The following is a 12,376-nucleotide window of genomic DNA, read 5'->3' on the forward strand; positions in this document are numbered from 1 at the left end:
CTGGGTAAACGAGGTTACTCCTAACTCTGAACAGAACGTTATGGTTGTCCTTTCAAACGTTTACAACTGAACACGGACTTCATACAGCTTGGAACTTTACTATGCCAAAGACAAACACTGCTTTTAAATATCTTAACTTAAAGGAAACAAGCACACAAGCCATTTCCTTACATTGTCAAAACTTATTTTTTAAACCTTTACCCCTTTTTTTTGGGTAGTTTATGTTTAAACAGAGTACTGTACAGTGTTTGCTTCATTGGGGGAGGGGCTGATTCTTTGCTGCTGTCTGATTGGACGCTTCCAGTTCCAAAGGAGGTGTGTGGCTGACTGATTAGTTCGTAACTCTGAGGTTCGATTGTACTTAGACTTTACTCTGAGATAACACAAGGGATACACAGAGCTATTGAAAAATAACAAAACCCTACATGCAAACCCCTGAGTCGGTTTCCTTACTATTCCAAGGGTTCTTTGGGATGCGAACAGTTTCTCTTCAGGGTTCTAGAACATTCCTTACCTTCTCCCCCTACTCTGTCTTCTCTGTTTCTCGGCCTTTCTCTCTCTAAAATGGCTTTGAGCTTGACCAGAAGAGTCACCCCTCCCCATAAGGGATCAAAGTCCCCTCTTGGGTGATTTGTTGCTTGGTTACTAAAGTTCACAGGAAAGGAAGCTCACTCACTATTCATGGATGCTTGCATTAAAGAGGAGTCCCTCCAAGTTAGTGACTCATCACTTTGCATTGTTCACTCTCTGTCTTGGATTTTCAGCACAAGAGGAAGGCAAAAAGAAAACAGGGAAGAAACCTTATAGTCTTACAGCCAAAATGATGCTCACAAGACAAAATGGACTTAGGTTGACATATATGATATGACTCACCACACCATATGCTTGCACAGAATAATTTTTTCAAGGCACTATTAGTGGGAACCTTGGTAAACACAGTGGGAAGGTCCCTGGCTCCCCTTTGCTATATAGCTCGACTTCCTACAGTCCAAGTACCCTCTCCTTCTATTGAGACCATTGCAAAATAAGAACTGAATGTCCCTTAATAAATTAACCTGTGGGTGACATTATTAGGTGTCAAATCAGTTTAACTTATTGGCATGTAATTTAAATAAAAGAAAATCCAACATTCTTAATTTCTCCTGATAAAACTATCTTTGGTTTGGCTCAAGTGCTTTTGATGTCACTGGGAGGATGACTAAGAGGTTCATTTTAATGTTGCCAGGTTTGGTAGCAGCCCAAATACCTTCCATGTAAGGCACAAATTAGATTTCAGAAGCCACACAATTCCATAAAACAAATATGCGCCATGAGAGTGGATTGGCCAAAATCTTAACAGGATTTACTGCCTTTAGTTTAGCTATCAAATATCTGTATTGTAGGTAATGAATATTCAACAAGAATATAAAAAGTAGGAGGCACCTTCATCCAAGAATTTCTGAACAGATTCTTTCTAAAAGGAAAAACAGTGGGATTTCATCAAGACAATCCTGCCATTGAGGATAGCAGCTGGCTGTGGAACCATTTGATCTGGAATACTATAGAGGGTGACACAGTGCAATCATTTTTATTTTAATGGAAGGGGAGAAAAGGTTAATAGCCCACCTGTGTGCTTGTGAACCTTAATTGTGTTCTGTAGTGAATGTTGATAACTTGCATTCTAGCAAGCCTGATTTAAATGGAGATTGTAGAAATGTGAACAAAGTACACATTCCATTATAAAAGAAAAAAGTTGAATGAATAGCTCACACAAATGACTTATCTAGTGACATTAGCCTCTTAGCCTGCAACGGAACATCCACAAGCAACTTGAGATTTTGATAGTTAAAAGTATCTGACAAATTTTGTTTTGCAAATCTTGATTTGTATGTGAATTGATCATGTTCCTTACAACTTTCCCAGAGTCAGCGTTTAAACTATATCAATTAGGTGTGACCAAGGTTCCCTGCAAACTGAGCACTTAGCCAGCCAACCACACTCTGCCCCTGTCCCCACCCCCCCGGGAGATATTTAAATACTACCCAGCTGATTAGCAGAGTGCCCACAGCTGCAGTATGTGTTTCTACTGGTGGTGCACATCCACACTTGTCTTGGTGCACATACAATTTATTCTGCATATAGGTGGAAAAAATTAGAGGGAATATTAGCTGTGATTGAATTGAGAAATTAAATGTTGTTATTCCTGTCCCCCTGATCAAATGAGCACACAAGCACCTCCAATCTCAAATCTAAACTTCAATTTCCATAAACAATTTCACATGTAACTTCTGAAATCTGACTGCAGTAAATAGTCAACTTGATTGCCCAGATGACTGAAAAAAATTAACACGTAAGGGTATGACCACCACCAAGTCACATTCATCTAAAAACAAAAACCCTGCACAGTAACACACCTGCATTTTGTTGGAAATTTGGGTCTGGATGTAAACATCACAGCTGACTCTCCCCATTGGATCCAATTAAAATTAGATCGGAATACTCCTATATTTTGGGAAAGGATAAATCCAGATCTTAATTTGGCTGACCCCAACTCTACTTTTGAATATGAATTCTTGTACCCTTCAGCTCACTATGTGCCATGAAGACTATTCTACCAAAATAAACCATTAATAAAAATGATATAAAGAGACTATAGGTTGGACCTCCTTGGTCTGGCATCCTCAGGACCTAATTGGTCCTGAATGAGGAATTAAGTTCAGGGGTTAAAAAGTTTAAATGAAAACAGAATTGAGCCCTAAAAATCAACAGCTCAACTAATGAGGTTTCTTTCTACTATTTTCACTAACTACGGTATTTAAATCTGTGGGAAGGGTTGAACAATAAAGATCTCTGTGCACTGAAATGGGTACTCAAGAAAGCATCCTAAAAATTAAGCAATTCATCAGTTGATCAACTCCTGGGATGAACTGGAATCAGGAGATCATAACAGTCACTCCAAGCCACTGGTGAGAATTTAAATCAAGACAGCAACATAAATATGACACCTGTAAATTGTGGAAACTTAGAGTCAAATCTTACTTGTGCCCAAGTTCGTGTGCTATGGTAAACGCCAGGTTGAGACCATTGTCTTCAGCTAAGACACACTTTCTTTTGGCACTGCATACACCTCCTAGGTAAGCTATCCCTGCAAAAGAAAGCCAGAGGACATTCTCATCAGTGCTGGCAAAATGGCTCACATTCAAAACACAGAGCAGTAAAACAATGATGCAAGATTTTGGAACAGTAAACAATTGGTTCAGAAATTCATCTGACGATCTCCTTCAGAGTGAAACCTTCCAGCCTATTTTTAATAGGGATGTTAGACAGCATGTAATTGAATAATCGTGTAACCACATTAAATTTTAACAGTTACATGACTATTTGATAGTCCCCGGAGGTGCGGCTGGCAGTCAGTGTGCTCCGGCCCCACCACTGAGGAGCCCCCTGCCATCCCCTGCTGCTGCCTCTCTCTAAGGGTATGTCTACACTACAGCACTAATTCGAACTAACTTAATTCAAATTAGTTAATTCGAACTAAGATAATTCGAATTAGTGCATCTAGACCTAAAAACTAATTCGAATTAGCGTTTTGCTAACTCGAAATAGCATGTCCACATTGAGTGAACCCTGAACGGAAGTTAAGGCTGGCCAGAACCAGTGCCGGCAGGGCATCAGGTTAGGACTAGCCGAGGGCTGTGCTTAAAGGGACCCGACCCCCACCCCGGACAGACAGTTCTCAGGGTTCCCCGCTTCCTTGTCTAACTCGATGAGGGACAGCAAAGCAGTCCTGACGGGAGTGCCCTGAGTGCCCGCACTCGGCACCTCACAGCACTTGGCCATCAGCCCGGCTGCACTTGCTGCAGGCTGCCGTCTGGTGGGGGGGGAGTAAATCGGGGGGGCTGTCAGGATCCAGGAGGCCCTGCAGGAGAGCTTCCACCCCGAGGAGCCCACAGAGCCACCCCAGTCCCCCCATCGGGGGCTCATGCCCCATTCCTCCCTCACCTCCTTCCACTTACCCCTCCCTAGCCCCCCTTCCTGATGTACAAAATAAAGGACACGTGTGTTCAAAAATAGAAACTCTCGTTATTTAACAAAACTTGGGGAGGGGGGTGTGACGTAGTGTGGGTACCTTGCTGGTTGCTAGGCTTGGGCTGTGGGTGACCCCCACTGGCTGCTGTCTGTTCCACGGCCCAGCCGAGTAGCTGATGGGACAGGGAGGTAACCTGTTCTACCAGTTACCTCCCAGGGAGAGGAACAAAGGAAGGTGGAATGCCGCCCCTGGCTGGGGGGCAGGGCTGGAAGGGACAGTCTTGAGTTTCTGTCTGGGAAGCAGGGGAGAAGGAGCTAGGGAGGGGGCTGGGATTGTAGGGCCCAGCCACCCCCCACCTCAAGGGGAGGCACTGAGGCCTGTTAGCCCCAGTTCCTGTAACCAGATGACATCTGTGCTGTGCTGTATCCTGGAGAAGCAATAAACTCCCTCTATTCTACTGGCTGGTGGAGTCTGTCCGTGCCATTACGGGGGTGCAGGAGACTGGAAAACCCCAATGCGCCATCACAGGGGATTAACCTCTGGGGAGACTGGGAAAAGGAGGTAGGAGAGGGGAAGAGAGAGGGTGGAAGAGGGGAGGAGGAAACCTGGAAGGAGGGAGCTGGAAGGGGGAAGCCAGGGGAAGAAGGAAGAGGGGAAGTATAAAACTATGGTACTCCATATCTTCAATACTGTGTACAGATGTGGTCTCCTCACCTCAAAAAAGATATTTTGGCCTTGGAAAGGTTCAGAAAAGGACAACTACAGTGATTAGGGGGTTGGAACAGGTTCCATATGAAGAGAAGCTAAACAGACTGGGACTTCTCAGCTTAGAAGAGAGGAGACTGAGGAGGGATATGATAGAGGTCTATAAAAGCATGAGTGGTGCGGAGAGGGTGAATAAAGAAAAATTCTTCATTAGTTCCCATAATAGGAGGACTAGGACACCAGATGAAATGAATGGACAGCAGGTTTAAAACTAATAAGCGAAAGTTCTTCTTCACATAGCACATAGTCAACCTGTGGAACTCCTTGCCACAGGAGGCTTTGAAGGCTAAAACTATAACAGAGTTTAAAGAGAAGTTAGATAAATGCATGGAGGTTGGGTCCATGGAGTGCTATTAGCCAGGGGGTAGGAACGGTGTCCCTGGCCTCTGTTTGTGGAAGACTGGAGATGGATGGCCAGAGACAAATCAATTAGTCATTGTCTTCGGTCCATCCCCTCCGAGGTACCTGGTGCTGGCCGCTGTCAGCAGACAGGCTACTGGGCTAGATGGACCTTTGGTCTGACCCAGTACGGCCATTCTTATGTTCTAAGCTCAGGGTCGGGGGTCTCACTGGACCAACTTGATTTTCATGCAAACCTGTTCCTGGGTTCGCATGTGGCCTTTGGTGGCCAGGCTGGCAGCTATCCTGCCCTAGAAGGCTGCATTACTGTGCCTAGTGCAGAGGTCGTGGACGTTGGAGGTCTCCCCCCCAAACCTCAATGAGGTCCATGATCTCTGCACTAGACCAGGCAGGCTCCTGCCTCTTGCAGCCCCGGGCAGGCTCCTGGAAGCCGCCAGCCTGGTCCTGGGAAGAGGCGGAGGGCTGGGGGGCAGCGGATGGCTAGCTCATGCCATGCCAGGTGCAGGGTCTGCTGGCTGGGTGCTGGCGGGTTTGCAACTGGCGTGAGCACTGTAGCCAGACCGTGCCCCTTTAAGGGCTCTGGGGCAAGGGGGGCAGAAGAGTTTCCCTGGTTGTGCCCAGAGTGGCCACCAGGGAAAGCTGGGAAGGGCTAGCCTCCCACTAGTTCGAATTAAGTAGCTACACAGCCCTTAATTCAAACTACCTAATTCGAACTAGGCGCTAGTCCTTGTAGAATGAGGTTTACCTAGTTCGAATTAAGCGCGCTGCTAGTTCGAATTAAATTCGAACTAGCGGTTTGCATGTATAGACGCTATGAAAGTTAATTTGATCTAATGGCTGTTAGTTCGAATTAACTTTGTAGTGTAGACATACCCTAAGAGTCAGCAGTGCAGAGTTACAGGCAGAAGCTAGTCCGCGAGGGGAGCCAGTTTAAAAGCCATTTTTGGCAGGGGGCACTGCGGAGCCAGTTCTGGGGGAAACCAGCTTTTAAGCTGGCTCCCCACCAGCACCAATTCCTGCCTGTCCCATCCTGCTGCCTCTGTAGGAGTCAGCAAGGTGGGGCAAGCAGGTCTGTGGAGCCGGCCTGTGTGGGAAGCTGGCTTGAAAGCCAACTCCCCGCACATATCGGCTCCCACCTGTCTCCCTCACCCTCCGCGCTGCTGCCTCTCTATCAGAGGCAGCAGCATGGAGGTGGGGAGGCAGGTGGATCTGGTGTTCGTGAGGAGCCTGCTTAAAGCCAGCTCCTCATGGGCACTGGCTCCGTCCCCCCTTGCTGACTCTGTTACAGAGGCAGCAAAGGGGGGAGGGAATGCAGGTAGTCGACAGGATTAACCGATAAGACCAGGCTTATGATTAAAGGTCTAGAAAACATGACCTATGAGGGGAGGCTGAAGGAATTGGGTTTGTTTAGTTTAGAAAAGAGAAGATTGAGGGGGGACATGATAGCAGTTTTCAGATATCTAAAAGTGTCACAAGGAGGAGGGAGAAAACTTGTTCATCTTGGCCTCTGAGGATAGCTTAAATTTCAGCAAGGGAGGTTTAGGTTAGACATTAGGAAAAAGTTCCTAACTGTCAGGGAGGTCAAACACTGGAATAAATTGCCCAAGGAGGTTGTGGAATCCCCATCTCTGGAGATATTTAAGAGTAGGTTAGATAAATGTCTAACAGGGATGGTCTAGACAGTATTTGGTCCTGCCATGAGGGCAGGGGACTGGACTCGATGACCTCTCGAGGTCCCTTCCAGTCCTAGTATTCTATGATTTATCTGTTAATCGTGTAGTCGTCTACACGTTGACAGCCCTATTTTTTAATCCTATAGAAACAATTCAAATCCCCCTTGCTGGACTATATATTTCATCATTAATAGAGACCCTCACTAGCCCAAATGAGCTTCTCTACAGAACCGGCAGCAACCGGCAAGGCAATGCTAGGTGTCCTCAATCACCTTTTACCTGGAATTTTCTGTTCCCCTCCAGTATCTTGTTAGAGAAACACAATTAAACACTACAGCCAGGGCTCTTTAGAAAGATCTTAACCATTCCCTTTGTGGCACAATTGTTCTCGTGCTTACCGACAAGGTCAGAATTAGGCATGTTACATATCGGTTAAAATGTGAAGCAGTTAAATGCTAGGTTTAGCTGGATAACATTGGAGCAGCACCCCCTACTGCAGCATAGCCATGGGCAGGGGGCTGCTCCAGCCCGTCCAGGCCCACCTCGTTCCGGCCTGCTCCAGCCAAGCGGGGCCAAGCCTGTCATGCCGCAAGGTGGGGGCTCACCAGGCTGAGACAGGCCCACTGCACCGTGGGTGGGGAGTTGCTCCAGTCCAGCATGGCTGAACCACCCTCTGCCTGAGGTGTGGTGTGGTGTGGCGGTCTCCCCCCGCCTTTGGTGCAGTGTGGCAGTCCTGGCCAGAGCAGCCCCTGCCCGTTTCAGGTGGGAGGTTGTTCCAGTCTGGCCAGGCCACCAGTGAAGAAGTTACCCAGAAACATCACTTGGTAAGGGCGATGCTTAGAGGGTAACCACTTAACCCTTTACATCCCTAATCAGAGTCAGGAAAGGTGGCACACTACATGCAATGAGGAACAAAGTTAATGGAGGTGGCAAATGTTTTCTAACGATCTAGTGGTGTTTAGGACTTGACCCTGCAAATGCTTACTCACAGGATTACACTCTCCAGCTTCTATAAGTGAGGGTTTACATCAGTGGTGCGCAACCTTTTTTCCACCGCGACCCACATGGCTAGGCCCAGCCATTGGCAGCCATGCGGCACAGGGCTCACATCCGGGCGGCCACATGGTGCTTAGACCAAGGTAGCCGGGGGCTAGGCCTGGCCGTTGGTGGCTGCGTGGTGCGGCGACCCCCCCGGAAGACGTCCGCAACCCATGAGTTGCGCACCACTGGTTTACAGAACTGGGTCCCAGTAGTGTCTTCCACCTCTCTGCATATGAACTCCCAGTTAGGTCAATGGGATTTTTGCACAAAGACTCAGGGCTCCAGTGGAACATGGTCCGATGTAGCCAAAATTTTCCCTAAGCTACTTCTGCTGAACAGGCAAATCTGAAATACCATGCACACATTCCAAGTGTTGGCATGAAAAGCAGGATTTCCCAAATAACATGCAGCTAACTAAATGCCGAGGATCAAATTTCCACTTAAATTATGATCTTGTAAAATGCGAGGAAAAAGGGGAAGTGCAGAGAACGTCAATAATTGCATTTTAATTTTTTCAAGATTTAGATTAAAAAAAAAAAACAGGAGACAAGGGATCTATTTTCTTGCAGTGAAGGGCTGCTCCCGTACAAAGGTGGCACGAGGTTCAACTGCCAATAATAATAAGAGCAAAAGAATGATAGTAGCTGGGCTATTGAAGTAGGACCATATTTTTATCCCTCAAAAGCTAAAAGCATTTGACTTAGTTCATCAGGACTAAGTTCATGTGACTTAGTTCCTCAGGATTGAAATTTTGTAGAACTTTATTATTCGGTTTGGAAGTTGTCCCTTCCTTTTTTATAAGTTTTGACAAATAATATCATTATTTATGTCCATGGGGGGGTTGGAATGAATGGTGGGGTAGGATAATTGGCTTAATGTTTGCATTAGCAGTAGGAACGGAGGAAGGAGAATTTCACATGCCTATGATTGCTGATTCAAAATGTACGGAGTGTTAAAGTCAAGATCCCTAGCAGATGCAAAACAAACAAACAAACAAAACCACCCACCACAAACAGAATAAATTCCTGTATTATTCGTCTTGATCAATGGCTATAGGACTAGATTTTGGTATCTTTTTTCACATAGAATGGGCACGTCATAACTAATCCTATTGAAATCAATGGGAAAACTTAAGGAATAGGGTACTATTCAAAGTTAGGGAATGAGAATTTAGCCCACAGAACTGATGGTAGAAGAAAACCACACAGCCCGTAGATGTGAACAACGTATCTCATGTTTCTAATCTTCCTGAAGGGAGAAACAGATAATTCACTATATTTAAGTCCACCGCCATGCACTCACATGGCACTGTATAAAACAATAATACATTTAGTGATTACAGTCTACTCCTTCTCAGCCTACTTGGAATCAACAGCTTCTCAAAATACTTTCTGCACACAGGAAAGTGCAGTTTAGGAAAATTCTAGTTTACTGTAAAACCAACAATGGAAGGTATGGGATTAAAGATTAGCTGCCAGGCTTTGGGTCACAGGAAGGGGGAAAACTGAGTAATTTGTAGTTACTTAAGATGGAGTTGAAAAGAATGAGCCAGGCCACTTTCTGCTAGTGCAGATCTATTCTTTATACTGTATTTTGGAATTCTTAAATCCTCTCCAAGGATCTGAAAAACTTGGTTGGTGTTGGGAAGGAGGCATTCTTCAGCCATGCTGCTGGGTTGCTCTGCAGCTGCTACTCCAGCAGAAAGGATGATGTATGTATCACTGATAGATGGCCAACCCCACTTTTCATGGGGGACAAGGGACTGCAGGGTCCACATAATGGCAGACTTTTGGGACCATCTGTATTCCCCTAATATGCACAGAATCATAGAACACTAGAACTGGAAGGAACTTAGAGAGGTCATCAAGTCCAGTCCCGTGCCCTCATGGCAGGACCAAGAACCATCTAGATCATCCTTATCAGACCTTCACTTAAATGTCTTCAGTGATGGAGATTCCTCAACCCCCGTAGGCAATTTATTCCAGTGTTTAACCATCCTGACAGAAAGTTTTTCCTATTGTCCAACCTAAATCTCCCTTGCTGCAATTTAAGCCCATTGCTTCTTGTCCTATCCTCAGAAGTCAAGGAGAATAATTTTTCACCCTCTTCCTTGTGACACCCTTTTAGGTACTTGAAAACTGCTATCATGTCCCCCCTCAGTCATGAGAATGCACACGCAGCATCCATCTCTCTGTATTGTCCATAGGATTCGCCCTGCAGCTGAGCACTGCAAGAGGTGCACACCCTTTGTTGTGATTTCCCCCAACTCACCCACCACAGAGAAAAGTAATTATTCTGCTGCATGTGGGACCTCTCTAGAATTGTCCCCTACCAATAAGGCCCAGCAGAGTTTTCAATCCAGCCCTATTTCTGCCAAATAACTGTTGAATTGTTGCATGCAGCACTATGCCCAGAACATTAGTAAATCAAAGCTGAGGCAGCCCAAGGAAAGTCTGGAAATGGCCATGCCAGTAGCCCCCTTTTTGAACCAGCATGCTCATGCCTCTTGACTGGACATACCAATCCACTTTCAAAGACAGCAGGTAGGAATTCAAAAGGCTCTCATCACAAAGGAAGTTACTTGGGAATTATGCTAAAGGAGAGCTCTGACTCCTAAATCAGATAAAAAAATTAATGCCGTTGTGTGGGGAAAGTTCAATGCATCACGGACAAATCTCAAACCATCCATTGGGGTTATAAATGTTATCTATCTAGGGTGAACACCTGACCCCATTGAACTCAATGGCAAAACTCTCATTCATGGGCCCAATATCATACCACTACATTTTCGGACCCTGATTTGAAGCCTATAGAAAGACTTATTGACTGCAGTGGATTTTTGGATCAGGCCTCTTGTTATCTACTGGGATTATTAAGAAAATAGTTAAGGACACCAAAGAGGAGATCTGGGCTTTAACTGTAGGGGTAAGATAACTAGCATTAAAGTATGAAAAAGAGAAGTGCCACAATTCCACATGGGAGGATGAAAGATCACCAAGGAAAGGATGCTATAAGCTGGCATGTGGCATGGAGTCCCGAGATCTTCATGAGAGTTCACGAAATACCCTTAATGACCAAGTTGCCTTAATGACCAAGTTGCCTTTAAAGACAGATTCAGGAGGAACAGTTTAAAAAGCATACTTCCTCTCTGACAGAATACAACTCCTATTACTAGGAAGTGCAGTAATGGAACTATGTGGCATGAAGGAAGCCACACAGACTATTCCATTCCACTCCTGAATGGCCCTGCCACTGTCCTGTCCTGGAATATTCTAGAATATAAACTGATAGCTGCATGACAAAGTGCTTGGGGCAATCAGCTGAAATCAAGACACACTCATAAGAGATTTAGAAATTACGTGGGATCTGCTTGTTGTAAGCAGATTCTATTCCACTGAAATATACCACAGATGAATCACACAAATACACCACAGCTGACAGAGTTTTTATAACACTTGAACAATTGCAAGTACAGTTGACAGTGAAATGATCAAAGTAATGGAGTTACTTAAAAGCCAGGCAATGTTTCATTCAGATCACTAATCCCGAATCTTCCTCATTAATCTCCCAATTATCCATCTTAGTAGAAAAATACGTCTCCTCAAATTAGCAAAACCTTTAAGACCACGCACACCACAACTCTAAGGAACATCTGTTGCATGAGAATATCACATCTATACCTGAACGGTCTGACACACAAGTAAGTTAAGATCGTTTAAAATGATTTATGGTTTAGATTCTGATACCACTTACATTTCACAATGAGGGGCTAATTCAGAGGATGGAACGGGGCAGGATTACCATATTTGGATAAGGGGTCTGGTAGAAAATGTGATAGTTTTTGGCAATAAATGTAAGAGGATAAATCTCAATTAAAAAGCTGAACACGATGTAGAGGCCTCAAATGGCAATCCTCCACGAGGCTGGAAGGCCATTCAGCAATTCTAATCCCCACTGGAAATAATCAGCAACAGCACTCGAATGTGCTAAAGGCCTCATTACTAGATGGTGGAAAGCAAGAGAATTGTCAGTGATTAAGGATTTGTAAATACAGATGGCTGAAAAAGAGAATTATATGGTTCAAGTAAAGAGATCAGGTACTCTCAGTAGCCACATGGATTCGATTTGGCCTCTACGTAATATTGGCAATGACCAACATTCCAAGACAGGGTTCCTAAAGCTACTTTGTTATTATTAACAACTAGAAGATTTATCCGGCATTGCTCAGGTTCCCCTTAACTCAATTTTGGGTTTTTTTTGGAAAATTAAAATGTCCATGCTTCATTTAAATCATTCTGGTGTGGGGCTGGTGCTGAGGAGTTCAGGATGCAGGTTGCCCGGGGAGAGAAGACAACCCCAGCCCTCTCTCACTGCAGCAGCTTGGAGTCAGGTGAGAAGCTCCTCTCCCGGGCTACCACAGCTCCAGCAGGCACATCTGGGGGAGGGGTGCATATCCCCCCAGCTGGGGCAGGTCCAGATCAGGCTGGGTGCAGGCCAGGGAAGGACCAGCTGTCCCCCAGCAGCAGCA

The 12,376-nt window shown here is 45.3% G+C and overlaps 1 protein-coding gene across 3 annotated transcripts in view; it reads right to left on the reverse strand.

Annotated features, from left to right (window-relative positions):
• ADAMTS17 (ADAM metallopeptidase with thrombospondin type 1 motif 17) overlaps nucleotides 1-12,376 on the reverse strand; it is a 323,015-nt gene that overhangs the window by 211,836 nt on the left and 98,803 nt on the right. For all 3 annotated transcript variants that reach the window (XM_075896952.2, XM_075896951.2, XM_075896953.2), the window contains exon 8: nucleotides 3,019-3,124. In XM_075896952.2, coding sequence (XP_075753067.1) covers nucleotides 3,019-3,124 — 106 coding nt within the window. The remainder of the gene's footprint in view (nucleotides 1-3,018; nucleotides 3,125-12,376) is intronic.

Source organism: Pelodiscus sinensis, chromosome 14 (genome assembly GCF_052426305.1).
Source record: "Pelodiscus sinensis isolate ZL-2025 chromosome 14, ASM5242630v1, whole genome shotgun sequence".
Lineage (NCBI taxonomy): Eukaryota > Metazoa > Chordata > Testudines > Trionychidae > Pelodiscus > Pelodiscus sinensis.